Source organism: Heliangelus exortis, chromosome 17 (assembly GCF_036169615.1).
Source record: "Heliangelus exortis chromosome 17, bHelExo1.hap1, whole genome shotgun sequence".
In the NCBI taxonomy this organism is placed as follows: Eukaryota; Metazoa; Chordata; class Aves; order Apodiformes; family Trochilidae; genus Heliangelus; species Heliangelus exortis.
Window position 1 is genome coordinate 10,808,957 of NC_092438.1, and position 12,264 is coordinate 10,821,220.

At 64.7% G+C, this 12,264-nt stretch overlaps 1 protein-coding gene across 2 annotated transcripts; it reads left to right on the forward strand.

The window, feature by feature from the left end:
- The first annotated feature begins 347 nt into the window (after positions 1-347).
- Positions 348-11,630, forward strand: LLGL1 (LLGL scribble cell polarity complex component 1). Of its 2 annotated transcripts, none has more exons than XM_071760389.1 (23): positions 348-573; positions 3,186-3,283; positions 5,287-5,368; positions 5,450-5,580; positions 5,995-6,153; positions 6,232-6,394; positions 6,488-6,623; positions 6,714-6,768; positions 6,891-7,048; positions 7,132-7,349; positions 7,464-7,531; positions 7,835-7,988; positions 8,357-8,461; positions 8,824-9,116; positions 9,201-9,354; positions 9,433-9,586; positions 9,687-9,970; positions 10,239-10,503; positions 10,616-10,730; positions 10,822-10,916; positions 11,027-11,150; positions 11,237-11,316; positions 11,513-11,630. In XM_071760389.1, the coding sequence occupies exons 1-22, from the start codon at positions 493-495 to the stop codon at positions 11,313-11,315; spliced, it is 3,171 nt and encodes a 1,056-aa protein (XP_071616490.1). In that variant the 5' UTR covers positions 348-492; the 3' UTR covers position 11,316; positions 11,513-11,630. The 2 variants fall into 2 exon arrangements, with proteins under 2 accessions (XP_071616490.1, XP_071616491.1); XM_071760390.1 differs by having other exon boundaries at positions 5,450-5,565.
- The last annotated feature ends 634 nt before the right edge of the window (positions 11,631-12,264 follow it).

Here is a 12,264-nt window from a genome sequence, read left to right on the forward strand (position 1 = left end):
GAGCAACCTGGAGGTGTCCCCGTTGTCCCTGAAAAAAAAAAAAACAAAACCCCAGAAAAACCCGAACCAACCAAAAAATAGAGAATATAAATAAATAAAGCGCCCCCAGAGGGCGCCTGAGGTGAGGAACTACAAATCCCATCATCCCCCTGGCGCGGCGCACGCGCAGGACGGGTGGGCGGGTTCGCGCCGCGCGGTGCCGCGCAGTCGTGCGCTGATTGGTTGGCAGGGTTGTCCGTCAAGGTTTCGCCCCGCCCCCCCGCGGCGGTGCCTGCCCCGGTCTCGGCGCGCGGCGCTCGGCGCTCGGCGCGCGTACCGGGACCCGCACCGGGACCGGGACTCGCACCGGGACCCTCCCCTCCTCCCCTCTTCCTTCACCGGCTCCTCCCACACCAGCACCGCCACCCCCCGAACCGGCACCGGTACCGGCTCCTCGGGGATCGCCGGCCCCGCCCGCCTCGCCCGGTACCGCGCCGTCCACCGGGCCCCACCATGATGAAGTTTCGGTTCCGGCGGCAGGGCGCCGACCCGCATCGCGACCGTCTCCGCCACGACCTCTTCGCTTTTAGCAAGGTATGCATGGGCCGGGGGACGCGGCGGCGGACACCGGGGAGCGGGCAGGGACCACCGGGAGGTACTGGGGGTGTCGGGCAGCGCCCCGGGAGAAGGATGCGGGCAGCTTCCCCCGGTGGTGCAGGCTCCGGCACTCCCCCGGGGGGGATGCCGCCCCCGAGAAAGGGAGCAGCGCACGGGGCACCGCCCCCCCGGGGACCGGGGAACCCCCCCAGGCGCGAGCCACGCACCGGGACCCCCGGAGAGAAGGTCTGAGCCCGAGGTAAGGGCACACCGGCGGGGCAGCACCCCCGGTGCAGGCTGTAGGGGCACGATGGCCCCGCCGGGATAGGTACCGGGACCCCCGGGTGCAGGATGTTCCCCGGGTGTTTGGGGGCTGCCCTGGGGTGCAGCGGACCCCCCCCCCCGAGGACCCGAGGGGACCTCCGGGCACGATGCCACCCCCCCACCGGTGTGACATCCCCCATCCCCAGCAGAGAGGGGGTTTCCCGACCCCCCCTGTGCCCCCCTCCTGTCCCGTTGTTGCCCCAGGTCCCCCCACCCGTGTCTGGCCCTAAAACATCCCCTGTAGGAGGGGTTCAGTCCCTCACCCCAAACTCTCCCAAGGGCTGGAATTGTGGGGGGGCTGCACCCCCTTTGTTGGCAGGAAGGGCTGTGGTCATGAGTCCTGGGGATCTGCGGGCACCCCAAAGCTCTGTGTCTTGGGGGGGGTCGGGAACCATCCCAGGCCCGCAGCTTGGCTCCCCCACTGGCACTGGGGAGATTTCCCCCTTGCCCCCCTTATGCAGGGTGGAGAAACACCACCCTCTCGCCCACCCCCAGAGTTCATCAAACAACTGGGCAGAGATCTCATCAGCCTCCCCAGGGCTGGACCCCTCCCTCAGCCAGGCCCAGGGCTCGGTGTCCCAGGAGCCCTGTGATGTTGGGACCATCCTCCTACCCTGGCCTTGGGAGTAGGAGAACACAGCCACAGCCCCCCCTCTCCCGGCAGAGTCCAGACTATGTCTGTCTGTCCATCCTTGGGCACATCCCGGGCTGGGTTGTTTGCCCAAACTCACTGTGAGGACCCATGGGTCACCTCACGGTGGTGTTGGGCTGTGAGATGATGAGGTGCTCTGCGGTGTGGTGGGGGTCACATCCATCACCCACCACCCCAGCCCTGTCCCGACCTCCCAGATTTACCCTTGCAGGCCAGGGTCTGGCTGGGGTGCAGGGCTCAGCCCAGCTGGATAGCCCCCCCTCCCCCGTTTTTGGGGTGGGGGATCCCCTGGCCAGGTCCTGCCTGAGCGGGCGCCCTGGGGGGTCTGCGCCCGGTGGGGTGTCCCGGGGGGGCAGCCCCGCTCACTCCAGCCGGGTGCTGGGGCTGCCGGCTGCCCACCTGCCTCCCATTAACGGTTGTTTTTCCTCCCGAGCTCCAGATCTGCCTGGGATTTGCTGTAATTTGGCCGGGAACGCGCCTTGGCCGGGCCGGCACAGCCTGCCGGATGCGGCGGGAGGAAGGGATGGGCGTGGGGGGCCGCCAGCTGAGACCCCCAACGGGGGCTGGGAGTGCCGGCGAGCTGGGAGGGCATTTTTTTGAGGGGGGTTGTTTGCTGGTGCTGTCATCCCAGTCCCCAACCTAAAGTGTCACTGGGACATCCCCACACTGCTGCTGCCGTCCCCACTCCTGCCACCATCCTCCGGTGTGTCCCAGCAGGATTTGGGGTGACCCCACTTGGAGCTGACACAGGGACCGGGACAAACATCCACTAACTCACCCCCATCCCCCCCAAGCCAGGCTAAGACACCCCTGGGTGTGCTGGGGACATTGTCACGTTCCTGGAGGTGTCCCATTGAAGGGGAGCAGCATTGAAGGGGTGAGGGTGGCTGCGCCGGCGGGTGCAAAAAGCCGCCCCGGTGCGCCCCAGACAAAGGGAGCGGGGCCGGGATCCGGCCAGTCTGGCTCTGGCTGCCTCCCTATCGTCTGATCGCGCCGTCGCCTCACAGCCAAATGCCCCCGGGCTGCTGCTCCCCCGGGAGCCCTGCGGTCCCCTGGCCGCGGGCTGGGGCGGTGGGTGCCCCCCGCGTCCCCCCGCTGCCAGGCTGGCAGCCCCTCCCCAGCCACGAGCCCGGGCATGCACCCGGTCGGGACTTCCTTGGGAAGGTGCCCGCGGGCAGCACGCGGCTCCAGCTGGGACATCCCCCGGTGCTGGTGGGTCCCGCTCACCTGGTTCTGCCACCCGGCACCGTCGACCCCCTTGGGGATGTTGTGGTGGGGGTCCTGCCTGCCTGCAGGGCTGAGCTGGACCTGAAGCAGGGGTTTAAGGTGTGTGTGTGTGTGGGTCTCTCTTCCTCAAGGTGTTGGCCCAGGGTTCTGCAACTCTTTAGCTGTTGGTGGGACTGTGGGGTTTGGTCTGTTTTGGGGTGTCAAGGGGAAATGGGGTGAGAAGTGGCATTGCCCTGTCCCCAGAGGTCCCCTTGGTGGCATCAGGGACACGGCAGCATCCTCATGCTCCTCCATCACAGTGATGGAACTTGGGATGGGAGCTGAGGCAGGGAGAGGAAGATGTGGGGACTTGGGAGGGGTCCAGAAGTGGGGGGTCCTGGCTCTGACCTGCCTGTCCCCATGGCAGACGGTGGAGCATGGCTTCCCCAGCCAGCCCAGCGCCCTGGCCTACGACCCGGCCCTGCGCATCATGGCCATCGGCACTAAAGCAGGAGCTGTGAAACTGTATCCTTTTTTCCCCCCAGGAGGTAAGGACACCCCCCCCAAACACACGCGCACACCCCCCCCCCCTTCCTGAGGGGATGCTGAAGACGTGGCCGTGCTGCTGCCACAGCACCTTGTCCCCCAGCTCTGCTGGCGTCTGTCTGTCCGTCCAGCTGGGCTGCAGCTGGGCTGGGGTGGGAGTGGTGAAGGAAACCCCCATCTTGCCCAAAACAGTCGGGGGGGTAACAGGACTCAGCTGTTCCAGGCGAGGAGGTGCCTCCAAGTGTCACCCCCTTTATCCCGGGGAGCTCCTGCTCTCCGCAGCCTCATCTGTGTCACCTTTTAGGGGGGACAATGCCCCTGGATCAACCCCATGAGGGACAGCGGGGCCTCTGGCCAGCCCAGCTCCGGGGTGAGGGGCTGCAGTGGGCACCAAGCCCGGTCCCGAGTGGGGGGCCCGGGGGTGGGGAAGGGGACGGGGGACAACGCGGGGCCCGGCTGGGCTTTGTTGCCGGCGGCGTGCAGGGAGACTTCAGAGGGCTGCTGGCGGGCGGCCAGGGCTGGATGCGGCTCGGGGGGCCCCGCGCCGCAGGAATGTGGGGTGGGCGTGCAGGGGGGAACGGCTGCGTCCGGATCGGGGTTGGGGTCAGGGTTGGGAAGAGGGGGGGCCCCACCACGCTCTCCCTCCCCCAAGCCGGCAGCTTGCCCGAGCACAAAGATGGCGTGGTTTGATTTTTTTTTTTTTTTTTTTTTTCTTCCCCTGCCGAGGCCGCCCGTGTGCCAGCCCAGCCGCGATGTCGCCGGCTGCTCTGCCATGGGGGGCTGGCTCCAGTCACCCCAGGACCAAACTTCCCCCAGGGGCTGTGGAGCCCCTGTGGCGGGGGGCTGCGCATCCTCCATGGGCACGTTTTTGGGTGGTACCCAGCTCAGAGCTGGCACTGGAGTGTCGTGGTCTTGCCAGTGGCCATCAGACCACACTCTGGTTGGCACCAAGAAGATGCTTCTGGAGGTTGATGGTGTCAGGCAAGGCTGCAGCTGGAGCTGGCCTGACTGGTGCTGCTGGTTAGTGGGGGCACCCATGGGTGATCCCTGGCTGGGCTGGGTGGATTTTGTGGCAGACCAGCCCAGCATTGAGGGGCTGCCACAGACTGGGGGGGTCCCCTGGGACAGCTGGGGGTCCCTGAGCTCAGAATGTCATTGTGATGAGCCAGTGCCACCAACGTTCCCCAGGGGCTGCAAGTCTTGTGGTCAGCAGCACTATTGGGTGGGAAAAGCCCCCGGGATGGGTGCCACCCCCTGTCCCTACAGAATCCCCCCGCACACCCCCTGGTGTGGCCTCTCTGAAACCTCGGTGACTCTGTCTTGGCTGTGCCCGGTGCTGCCAGACAGCTCCTGCCTGTCGGTCCGGGCAGAGCCGCCGGGCCAGTTCTCCGTGCCGGCAGCACCGGGGTTGGGGACCACAGGGGTTAGAAGCCCTCAGCATATGGTGTGCTGAGCCACGGCTGTGCCATGCACCAGCTAACTCCAGGCTGGGGGAAGCAGCTGGCTGGGTCCGGGGGTGTCAGGGTGCACCGTGGGGTGCTGGAGCTGCCGCCCAGGTCCTGCCCCGGTTCCTGCTGAGCCGCGTCGCCGGATGAGGAGCCGGGACCAGTCGGGTGAGTGAGGCTGTGCCGGCGCATGCCGAACCCCACCCTGCTGCCGGCGCCTCGGAAGAAGAGGGTGGCAGAGAACAAGGAGCTGGCTTGGCCCTCACACACCCATCCAATCCACGTGCCGGCCACATCCTGACCTGGAGCATCCCAATTGGAAGCACTCGCTGGGTCCCAGCCAGCCCCGGGGATGGTGGTACTCAGGCTCACTCCAGCACGGGGTGCTGCCAGGGATGCTCAGACCTGGCCCTCTGTGGGGCTAAGCTGGCTCCTGCTGGCAGAACTGTGACCTGGGGGGTCATTTTCTGGGGGGTCCGGGCATTCTTTGTGGTTGGAGGGACTCTACTCTTGTTGCTTCTTTGACGGGCCCCCCAGATATGGAGCACCAGGTGTGGAGCTGACGGGCTTGCACAAAGAGACAGCCACTGTCACCCAGCTGCACTTCCTCCCTGGCCAGGTAGGTGGTTGTCTCTGGGGAGGGTGGGGTTGTTCCTGGCAGCCCCTCCAGCCCCTCACCCACCCCAATGTCCTTCCCCAGGGCTGGCTTCTCTCCTTGCTGGATGACAACACACTGCACCTCTGGGAGGTCTGCCAGAAGGATGGCTGCTCCCACCTGGAAGAGACCCGCAGCTTCAGCCTCCCAGGACGCCCAGGGTCCGACAGCACTAAGTACTTGCCTGGGGGGGGTCCCCAGCCCCCCCTCTCTGTGGGGCTGTGGCTGGGAGCGATACCACTGCCGGCTGGGAATGGCGCGTGGGAGCAGCCGTCTAGGCTGGAGGCGGGATGGTGGCCAAGGTCCCTTCGGTGGTGGTGGTTTTTCTGTTGGGATACTCCTCCGATCCCGACTGGGATGTATCAGGGTTCGAGGTGGGGGGAGGGTTGGGAAATGCAGCCCTGAGCTTTTTATAACTGCTGGCAGGACCTGGGGGAAGATTAATGGCTCTAATTGCTGTTGCCATGGAGGTTGGCCCTGTCCTCCTGGGCCAGGGGGATGGGGATGCAGGGCAGTTTTGGGGTCTCCCCGCTGCTCCCCTAGATGCAGTGTGGGGCTGATGCAGCCCCCCCCTTCTCTCCCCACCCCAGCTGCTCTCCTGGGATCACACGGGTGACAGTGGTCCTGCCGACATCCTCCAGCGTGGTGGCCTGCCTGGGCACAGAGGGGGGTGCAGTGTACTTCCTCACCCTGCCCACCCTGGTGCTGCTGGAGGACAAAACCCTCTTCCCAGATGAAGTCCTGCAGAGGTGAGCCCTGCCAGCCTGGTGCCTGCTCCTCACCACCCCCAGCCCTCCCTGACCCTGTCCTGTTCCCCTCCCATGCAGTGTTCCCGATGACTACCGCTGCGGGAAGGCGCTGGGGCCGGTGGAATCCATCCAGGAGCACCCACGGGACAGCAGCCAACTCCTCATCGGGTACAGCCGGGGGCTGGTGGTTCTCTGGGAGCAGAGCACACGCACTGTCCAGCACCTCTTCCTGGGAAACCAGGTACTGGGGCTGGCAGGGGGGCTTACGAGGGTCGTGGCCTTGTGTGTGTGTGTGTCCCATCCTGGATCTCAAGCCCCTCATGTGTCCCCGCAGCAGCTGGAGAGCCTGGCCTGGGAACAGAGTGGGAAGAGCATCGTCAGCTCCCACAGCGATGGCGGGTACATGGTGTGGGCTGTGAGTGGCACCAGCCAGAGGACCCAGCAGCCTGTCATGTCCACCATCCCCTATGGTATGGAGCAGGGGAGATTTAGGGTTGAGGGCTGATCACCCCATCCTGGCACTGGTGTTGCAATGGTGGGGTTGGTGTCTGCTGTTTCAGGTCCATTCCCTTGCAAAGCCATCAGCAAAATCCTCTGGCGGACCTGTGAGTCGGGGTACGTCCCTGCAGCATGGGGGGTGGGGGGGCTGGTGATGGGCATGGCAGGAGGGGACCTGGGCTGTGGGGAAGATGCTCAATAGAGTCAGGATTCTGATGGAGGCTGCTTCATCCCTGCAGGAACCCCTTCATCATCTTCAGTGGGGGGATGCCACGGGCCAGCTATGGTGACCGGCACTGCGTCAGCGTGCTGCAAGGCCAGACCTTGGCCACGCTCGACTTCACCTCCCGTGTCATCGACTTCTTCACTGTGCAGAGTGCTGAGACAGCTGAGGGAGGTGGGTCCACCACCAGAGCCACCCCAGGGAGCAGGTGGTGGTGGGTATCTCAGCTCCCTGCAACCATCTCCTCCATTCCTTAGGCTTTGAGAACCCCCGTGCCCTTGTGGTGCTGGTGGAAGAAGAATTGGTGGCCATCGACCTCCAGACACCAGGCTGGCCCACCATCCCTGCCCCCTACCTGGCACCTCTCCACTCCTCTGCCATCACCTGCTCCTGCCATGTCTCCAACGTGCCCCTTAAGCTCTGGGAGAGAATCGTCAGCGCCGGCGAGCAGCAGAGCCCCCGGCAGTCCTCTGCTGTGAGTAATGGGGTTGGCGAGGAGGAGAGGTCCCCAAGGCCCCTAGGGTGGGCTGGTGGAGGGGTGGCTCCTGCTCCACATGAGTAGCCTCAGTCCCTCCATCCCTTCCTCCAGGCTTGGCCCATCGATGGGGGGAAGAACCTGGCACAAGAACCCACACAGAGGGGCCTTCTCCTCACCGGGTGAGTGGCCTGGCAGCGGGGAGGTGGGTCTGGAAAACCCCAAATTCATGAGTTGTTGAAGGGACACGTACATCCTCAGCCTTTTCTTTCAGTGCTGTGGGGTGGGGATTCAGCCACTCTTGTTGGGTGAGCTGCCCCCCTCTTGTTCAGCTCAATGGCCAGGCAGGAGTGTGTCACCCTCTGTGTTGTGTCCCCCCCCTCTTCTGGCACGGTGGCTCCCAGCACACAGGCAGCTCTTGTTAGTCGAGCAGATGTCAGGGCCCCACACTAACAGGGCCTCCCCGTCCTGTCCCCCCCCACCAGGCACGAGGACGGTACAGTGCGGTTCTGGGACGCCTCGGGGGTCTCCTTGAAGCCCCTCTACAAGCTGGGCACCGCCGGCATCTTCCAGACAGACTGTGAGCACAACGACAGCCTCAACCAGGCAGGCGAGGAGGAGTGGCCACCCTTCCGCAAGGTGAGGTCCCCTGAGATGGGTGGGGGACACTTGCTGCTACCCCCCTGCCTCCCCCAGCACTGGGATGGTGGGGCAAGCCTGGAGCTGAGCACAGCTGGAGCCATCCCGAGGATGTGTCCTGCAGCTCGGGGCACAGCTGTGGCATGACGCCCTGCGGGGACACAAGGGACACTTGTTCCACGTGTCCCATCTCCCGGGTCTGCCCTGGTGGGGAGGAGGGGGACAGAAGTTTCCTGGGCATGATGCCCAGAGCAGCCCGTGCTCCACAGCCAGTACCCACCAGCTGGTGGGGGGGCAAGGGTGTGGGTGCATGGGGGGAGCTGCCCCCACAGCTGCATGAAGTCCTGTCCCCCTCCTCCCTCCTGCAGGTGGGCTGCTTTGATCCCTACAGCGACGACCCCCGCCTGGGCGTGCAGAAGATTGCGCTCTGCAAGTACACGGCCAAGATGGTGGTGGCTGGCACAGCAGGACAGGTAGGCTGGCAGAGCCCAGAACCTTCTCACTTGTGGCTACCCCAGCCCTGGAAGTGTTCAAGGTCAGGATGGATGGGGCTCGGAGCAACCTGGTCTGGTGGGAGTTGTCCCTGACCATGGCAGGGTGTTGGGACTGGATGATCTTTAAGGTCCCTTCTAACTCAAACTGGTCTGGGGTTTGCGGCTTCCCAGTTGGGCAGACAGAGCACAGGGAGGGCTACAGACCCTGCAGCCCCCCATGCTCTGCATCAAGGGTTCCTACCCATGAGGTTTAGCTCACAGCTTGCAGCAGGGTGGCTGTCCCGAGGTGGGGCGAGGGAGGCTGGCATGCATCCCCCACCATCCATGTTTGTCCCCTGCAGGTGCTGGTGATGGAGCTGAGCGACGAGAAGTCGGAACATGCGGTCAGCGTGGCCACCGTGGACCTGCTGCAGGACCGTGAGGGCTTCACCTGGAAGGGCCACGACCGGCTGGCCCCCCGGAATGGGCCCCTGTCCTTCGCCCCCGGTTTCCAGCCCAGCGTGCTGGTGCAGTGTGTGCCCCCCGCCGCTGTCACCGCCGTCACCCTCCACTCCGAGTGGAACCTTGTGGCCTTTGGCACCAGCCACGGCTTCGGACTCTTCGACTATTACCGGCGCAACCCCGTGCTGGCCAGGTATGGAGGGGAATCTTGGTGCCAGGGACACCCCAGACCTCCCACCACATCGCTCTGGGTGCTGAGTGACATCGATGCCCACAGGTGTACGCTGCACCCCAATGACTCGCTGGCCATGGAGGGTCCCCTGTCCCGTGTGAAGTCCCTCAAGAAGTCCCTGCGGCAGTCCTTCCGACGCATCCGCAAGAGCCGCGTGTCCGGCAAGAAGAGGCTCAATGCCAGCAGCCCCTCCAGCAAGGTGGGCAGGGAATGGGGTCCCCACAGCCGCTTCTCATCCCTGCTGGGCAGGGGTTGACCCCCATGTCCCCCTCTCCAGGTGCAGGAGGCCAATGCACAGCTGGCCGAGCAGGTGGGACCCCCTGAGGTGGAGATGACACCGGTGCAGCGGCGGATCGAGCCCCGCTCAGCCGATGATTCCCTCTCAGGGGTGGTGCGGTGCCTCTACTTCGCTGACACCTTCCTCCGAGATGGTGAGACCCCCCCTCCCCTCCCCAGGAGAAGCCTCTCAGCTGGGTCTGGCTGGTGCCACGCCGTGGGGAGGTGGCTCTGATGCTCCTCTCATCCCCGCAGCCGCCCACCACGGCCCCACAATGTGGGCAGGGACCAATTCAGGCTCCGTGTTCGCCTACGCCTTGGAGGTGCCCTCGCAGGAGAAGTTTTCGGAGCGGGCAGTGGAGGCAGTGCTGGGGAAGGAAATCCAGCTGATGCACCGGGCACCGGTGGTGGCCATCGCGGTGCTGGATGGACGGGGGAACCCCCTGCCTGAGCCCTACGAGGTCTCACGGGACCTGGCCAAGGCCCCTGACATGCAGGGCAGCCACTCTATGCTCATCTCCTCTGAGGAGCAGTTCAAGGTGAGCATGGGGCTTGATGTCCTGCTGCAGCAGGGATTGGACTCGCCCCCCCACAACAGGTCCCATGTTCTCTGTGGGTGTTCTCATCACCCCGGGCACAAGGGTGGGGCTGGAAGTGACCAGCCAGGTCTCTGGGCACTCCTGTGCTTGCCCCCAGGGTGATGACTCCGAGGGGAAGGGCTTCTATGGTGGGAGGCTGCTCAAGTGCTTCCCACAACCATCCAGGTTGCTGTTTCCCCCTGGCACCTGGCTCCTCTTTTCCCCCCAGGTCTTCACGTTGCCCAAAGTGAGCGCCAAGACCAAGTTCAAGCTGACAGCACACGAGGGCTGCCGGGTGCGGAAGGTGGCCCTGGTCAGTCTGGCCAGTGCCAGCTCTGAGGAGAGGCTGGAGAACTGCCTGGCCTGTCTCACCAACTTGGGTGACATCCACATCTTCACCGTGCCCAGCCTGCGGCCCCAGGTCCACTACGGCTGCATCCGCAAGGAGGACATCAGCGGCATTGCCTCCTGCATCTTCACCAAGCATGGCCAGGGTGAGGCCACCAGCCCTGTGCTGGGGCTCATGTCCCTTGTAAGTGGGACATCCATCTTCAGCTGCAGCCCCGTGGGGGGTCCCTGAGGCTCTTTGTTTTCGCCCCATTCCAGGTTTTTACCTAATTTCACCATCCGAGTTTGAGCGCTTCTCACTGAGCGCCAGGAACGTGACAGAGCCACTGTGCCGGCTGGAGGTGGCCCGGCTCCAGGACACCACCTGCCTCAGGTGGGATGAATCCCAGGGGGATGTGGGGTCTTTGCACCCCCCAGCTCCCCACTGAGTTAGAGCACTAACTTCTCCCCACACTTCCTTGCAGCAACAGCTCAACAGTGTCACCGAAGCTGCCGCAGGCGAATGGCACTCACGTCCCACACAGCCTTGAGGACCAACACTCTCCCACCAACAGTGACCGTGAGTGACCTCGTCCCCACCACACCCCCCACGTCCTTCTGGGTTCTGCGTGGGCACCAGCCACACACGCTGGCTGCCCCCCAAGCCTTCCTGTCCCCGTGGCTCCCCAGGGTCCCCCGAGGAGCACCCAGCCACCTTCTCTCCTGGTCCCATCGACTCCCCCAACAGCAGCATGGAGAACCCTCTGGACACCACTGGGGACATCACCGTGGAGGAAGTGAAGGATTTCCTGGCGTGAGTGAGGGGGATAACGGTGTAACCAGCACTGAGGGGCTGTGGTGGTGACTCCCCCGGCCACCCCTCACCCTGCTCTTCCCCAGGTCCTCAGAGGAAGCAGAGAGGAACCTGAGGAACGCCAGTGAGGAGGAGGCCCGGCCCACAGGGATCCTCATCAAGTGAGGTGAGTGAGGGGCTGGTGGTCCCTGGGGTGGGCATGGAGATGGGTGGCCCTGCACCAAACGCTGGGGTGCCATGGGGTTCAGAGCCAGGACCCCAGCATCCCCCTCCATCAGGGGGGAGGGCATGGCCATGGCGGGCACCACGGGGGGATCGTGTCCCCCCCAGGCCCTCCTTTTCAGGGGCTGTGTCACCCACAGGCATCGCCGGCCCCCTCAGCCCATCTCAGTGCTCGGATTCCCGGGACGCGCGACTCGACTGGACCCCCCCACGCCCCCTCCCCACATAACGTAGACTCGCCTCTTCTCTAACAACCCCTGCACCTCCCTGCCTGGCCCCCCTGGCCCCCAGCTGGGGATCCTGGTGCACAAACTCTTCCCGGGGAAGATAATTTTGTTTTGTTTTTTGTTTTGTTTTGTTTTTATTTTTATATACACACGGTCGAGTGTCACTGTCCCCAGCTCCAGAGCCCCCTTCCCGGGGGATGCTGCTGCTTCCCCGGCTCCACAGGGTGGGCTGGGGCTCATGGACCACCACCCCCATTTATGGTTCCTCGGGGAGGTGGGGGGGCTGGGAGCCCCCAGCACGGCCCCCCCCTTCTCTGGTCTGTGTTTACATGCCCGGCCCCCTGCAGTTTACAGCCCCCTCCCCTGATTCCAGCTGCCCCAAAGGGACCCTCTCCTTCCCAGCATGGACCCCCTGGCTCCCAGGTGGGCACTGGAGGGCTTGAAAAGCCTGGGGAGGGGCACAGAGGGGGGTCACAGGTGGCCTTTTTCTCTTAGTGGCTTCTCCAAGGGCTATTCACCAGGTTGGGCTCCGTGCCTGCTGCTCATTTCTGACACTAATTCCTGCCACGGGTGGGTTTGGGATGGGATCATGACGTGGGATGGGACACTGGTTCCCAACCCTGCTCTGTGCTGGTGCTGGTGGAGATGGGAAAATGGGGTATGAG

Excerpts from the sequence above, each read along its gene's own strand:
- LLGL1 (XM_071760389.1), top strand. The coding sequence starts at position 493 with ATGATGAAGTTTCGGTTCCGGCGGCAGGGCGCCGACCCGCATCGCGAC. Across the intron at positions 5,369-5,449 it reads TGCACTTCCTCCCTGGCCAG|GGCTGGCTTCTCTCCTTGCT; the intron begins GTAGGTGGTTGT and ends GTCCTTCCCCAG. Across the intron at positions 11,151-11,236 it reads GAAGTGAAGGATTTCCTGGC|GTCCTCAGAGGAAGCAGAGA; the intron begins GTGAGTGAGGGG and ends GCTCTTCCCCAG.